Genomic DNA, 4715 nt, shown 5'->3' with positions numbered 1-4715 from the left:
AGCCCATGTTCTCCCCACCATTCTCCCCCCCGAGTAAAAAATAAAAAATAAAAACAAAAAGCAAAAAGAATTTGTATATAATGCTACCCAGCCCAAATAGGTCCGTTGCGCCGGTGATTTTATTCCAGAATGCCTATGACGATGCAGGCCACAAATGAGAACGACATATTCGGGCGTCGTGATAGTAGGATGCGTAGATAGGTACAGGCCGCAGGTAAATACAGGGTAAGCTGTACTTCGACTGCGGTAGAAGTGATATTAGACAAATGAGAGTCGGTAAATAGCCGGTCATCATATTCTAGGTGGGCAAAGCCAGGTAAATTTAACCGCTTTAGATGCTGAATGTTGGGGTATATATTTCGGTTTCTCTAATTATTAGGCGGCATGCGTGATGTTAGTGATTGGTAATGATAAAATCAGTATTTTCGTAGAGCGCGTTATCTTCGGTGTGGATCTCTCGGATCCTGGAATTGTTGGTTGCGCCGACCGTTCTCTCCGCGAGCAGCAACCCATTCAGCATTACCGCTCTGTCGGGTGGGCTGCTCAGCAGGCAGCTTTTGATCATCACTAGTAGAAGAAGAGACGGGAGGCCGACTTGTAGAGCTAGAGCTAGAGCCAGATGTAGAACTCGATGGGCCGGGAACCATGCGCGTAACTGCCTGCGTGATCGAAGCGACTACGTAGCCTCGAAGCTCGCGATCTTCTCTCGAATCTTCCTTCTCTAATCGGAATCGATCCTCCTTGCTCATGTTGGCGCGCCGGATGGTCTTGATTTCCTGCATGATGTAGAGCATTACCTCTTCGGGGCACTTATTCCTCTCCAGCGCATGCTCACTTTTGCGCACGTATCTGCGGGTGACATCGGTTGCACCGTCGGCGCTGAAGGCAATGCAGTACGACATCTGCTTACCCCAACCTTCAGTATAGAGGCGTGGGTTATCCCACGCTTCTTCGCACGCGTCGACGTGGATCCATCGCTGCTTATGTTCCGAATAAACCTCGGTCCACACGTGGTCCTCAGCGTTCCATACCCAGCGCACGCGGCCGCCGACGGCTCGACACAGCATGCTGAAGCAGTTAGCCCACTCGCCGCATCGGCCTCGTCTCGTTTGCAATAGCCGCCAGACGTCGCTGTACCGCGGGAATCGCTCGTATGCTCTGCATGCTTGGTTGGAACATTCGTACAGCTCTACGCGCAATGCTCCAAATGCGTTTTCCTCTGGCGTCGGTTGCGTCATGCCCTTTGCGACGGTTGGCGAGAAGCACACGGGGCACGGCGGGTTATTGACCCATGAAAAGAATGTTCGCTTGAACCATCTGCAATCGAAGCGGGTTAGGGATTCAATTCTCAATAGCATTGGGGGTATTGAGTTAAGAGGCCGACTCACCTTAATAGTGCTCGAATCACGCAATCTTGGTATCCCCATTCTGGCTTGCGACCATCACCCATGCTTTCCGCCTGCGCCTGCAATACCTGAGACTCCTCTTCGGCTTCGCCGTATATCCTATCCAGAGGAATCGCCTGGAGCGCTTCATCGAGTAGACCGGGGTTCTCATACTTCGTCGGCGTCTGCGACAGCGATAGCATCAGGCTACGAAATTTCTGCGACTCTTTGTCGTGCGGTGATGGCGGAGTCGGAATCTTGGGTAGGTTACGCAAGGAAGAGTACGAAGGCGGTAACGCGGGAGAGCTGCGGCTATGGCTTGGGCCGTAAGAAGAAGAAGGTCTACTATTACTACTACTACCGGAGGGCGTCGCTGGTACTCGGAGGTTTGATGACGATGCTCTTTCTCGGGGATTTTGAGAGTCCGGACGTGATCGATTCGCTCGCGACTCCTCGATTTCGGTTAATCGCTTTGTTCTCAGCAGCTGTTCGAATTGAATTCGCAGATCCCGAGCCCAATCCTCCCCATAATCGCCCTGGCCGCTGCCGGGGCCATCACTACGACTAGCCATGATGTTGCTGCCTAATAATTGAACCGGAGAACGGTTCGAGGTCGAGACGGCAAGGTATCCTATAGCGTAGAATTCCTGCAAAATGGCCCGACTGGTTATCGGTTGGGATAGTGCTTGCTAAAGATGTTATTAAACTCGAGCCTAGTACTAGGCGGATTCGAGATTACGCGGAACGAGACGATAGACTTCGTCAGCTGGAGGATTGCTGATGATGTGGACTCGGCCACTCCCTCCGAAAAGTCAATCGCCACCGGTTAGCAAGGTGCCCGCTTCGTCGAACAAGACAAATCGGTCGTGGACAGTTAATTAATCCCCCATAATCATCGATCGCTGCATTCGTGTGTCGTTGCCTCTATGCGTCGTACCGTAGCGTATACTCCTCGTCTATTTCTTATTTAGGTAATCCTACAGAGATATGTGTCCCCTCGACGTTGCGCAGTAAAAGAAACGAGCGGACGACAGAATCGGCCAGTGTCGACTGCCTGGGAGGAAAGGAGGCGACAAGATTCTGGCGAAGAGGTGTAAAGGCGTAGAGGAATATGTGAAGTAGACGACGATGAGCAATGAGGAATATGCAACGAGGCGGAAAAGCGGGAGAAGGGACGGATGGATGAATATGGATTATTAGATAGGGTAAGTAAGTTTGTAAATGAGGTAAGGTGTAGTAGTGTAGGGTGTAGGGTGTAGGGGGAGGACCTAGAAGATGGGGAATTATGAATTTACTAAGTGTAACATTCGTAAGTTAGGAAGAGTGTAAAGTGGTCAATGGTGGGGGGGCGTGTGGATGTATTATTTCTGGGTGTGTATTTCTTTTGCAGGGAGGGAAAAGCCGACGACGCAAGCGCAAGCGGACAATTCGCTAGAAAAAAAATTAATGATAATAATACTAATAATAATAAGTAACAGTGACAATAAAAGCAATAGGCAGCATAGGCAGCATACATAAAAGTAGGTAATGTACTAAATTAGATGTAAATGCCAATGTAAGTGCATGCGTACTTGGATGCGCAACTCATAGTCCGGATAGGGATGGTTTTAGGACACATGTGGTAAGAAATGGGCTTGGAATTATCTTAGGCTTGCTTAAAGATGGGTAAGAAACGGGTATGGGAAAAAAAGGGAAAGCCCCATGGCAAGCAACGAAAGCTACGAAGCGATGAAGCAATGAAGTGATGGGCAGGGTTTGCGTAGGCTGCGTAGGCCTTCTCCGCCTACTGTTGTCTAGGACTCGCGTAATTGGCCGGTACTCGCACTAAGTACAGTGCACAGCACTAAACTGGGCTTCATCGATACTGTACTTCGCGGCAGAAAGCACACTAGGGCGCAGAAGAGAAAGCGTGAACGCGCGTCTCCTACGAACCTCTAACCAATCATCTAACACGTATTCGGCCTTAGGGACCTTAAGGAGTGGGGTCACGACGACTACGACGACTACCTACACTTTAAGATAGTGTTTCTTCTTCATCTTCCATCGACACCATCTGGACCCCTTCTTTTTTAGAGTCGCAATTCCTTTTTTTTTTTCCCTTCGCGTGCATACATCCACGTAGTCTTGGTTTGAATAGGATAACTTAGGGTAGTTATTTTTTTTTGGTACGTACGAAATCTCTAATAGTTCTTGGGGTTTGACGTATTGTAGTTACAAGAACTAAAACATTTAAATATAGGTACATGATACATCATCTAAGTACATGTACGTACATGTAACCGAAGTCTTGGAGCGAACTCAATGATTGGGCTAAATTATAGTTCCGGTCTACATCCGAGTTTTTTTTGTACCTTTTTGGTGGAGGCGATGACGAGGCGTGGCTTTTTTTATAGTGGCTGAAAATGTTTAATGAGAATGGAAATGGAAGTCTGCCACAGGCGTTTCTCGCTTCGCCCGAACCGCTGTGCCCCCTTCGGCTTTTTTAGTTACATTTATTATTCTAATAGCAGAATTAACGATACGATTCTCTTCACTTATGATACGACTAGGCCTACTTAATAGTAAGATATGTATGTAATTGTCGGTATGCAAGCTCTACGCTTCAACGCGTTCTCCCTTCTATAGCAGATAATAGCCGTTACGATTCGGTCTTGGCCTTGTTACCGGACGCAGTTGTAAACTGACCCGTCCAATTACTGCTAGTTATAGATATATATTGGTAAGTATGTTAGTAAGTCACTATGTTGGTAAAGGTACGTCGGTAAGTAACCATAGTAATGGTAATGTATGTTCGGGTTTGATGCCCGGTTACATTTCGACGAATAACATCAATACACTAATATCTAATATCAATGTTATAACTACGAGTCTCATCACGATTCCCACACTCTCTTTCAGCCTCATCCTCGAGCAGAGGTCCTTTCATGCTTGCGGCTGATACCTAGCACGTACACAAAACATAAAGCATATAACCAAACCAACCAACCTTTCGGTAACCCGGGAGGATCCAACTCCACGGCACTGAAGATAAACTTGTCGGTCAACACGGCGGTAAGCTTAAATCTGCCTACTATCACTCGACAATTCTCCGGGCCGATTGTACGCAGCTACGAATGAGTTGTACGTGGTCAGCAATCCCACGTGTCGCACCGTATGCAGTTCAACGAGCGGTGCGTCACCTAACCCTTCTTCAGTGTTGGTTTTCTTACACGGACCATCATTTATAGAAGCCTCAAAGTGACTGGTCAGTTGCTTTCATCGGAGTCTAGAAATAGTTATCTCAGATTACGTGAGAGATTTCTTCGACAATTCAACTTCTCATTAGATAAC

At 47.7% G+C, this 4715-nt stretch overlaps 1 protein-coding gene across 1 annotated transcript; it reads right to left on the bottom strand.

Moving 5' to 3' along the window:
• Positions 1-437: 437 nt before the first annotated feature.
• On the bottom strand, positions 438-1957 carry GL218_07783 (Protein PNG1; the record flags this gene model as incomplete). Its single annotated transcript, XM_033584557.1, has 2 exons — positions 438-1317; positions 1389-1957. 2 exons carry the CDS (start codon positions 1955-1957, stop codon positions 438-440), a joined length of 1449 nt encoding a protein of 482 aa, XP_033441323.1.
• Positions 1958-4715: the final 2758 nt, after the last annotated feature.

The sequence above is a fragment of the Daldinia childiae genome, assembly GCF_008694065.1.
Source record: "Daldinia childiae strain JS-1345 chromosome Unknown Scaffold10, whole genome shotgun sequence".
In the NCBI taxonomy this organism is placed as follows: Eukaryota; Fungi; Ascomycota; class Sordariomycetes; order Xylariales; family Hypoxylaceae; genus Daldinia; species Daldinia childiae.
Note: the sequence above shows the minus strand (reverse complement) of the source record. Positions and strands in the feature narration are given on the sequence as shown.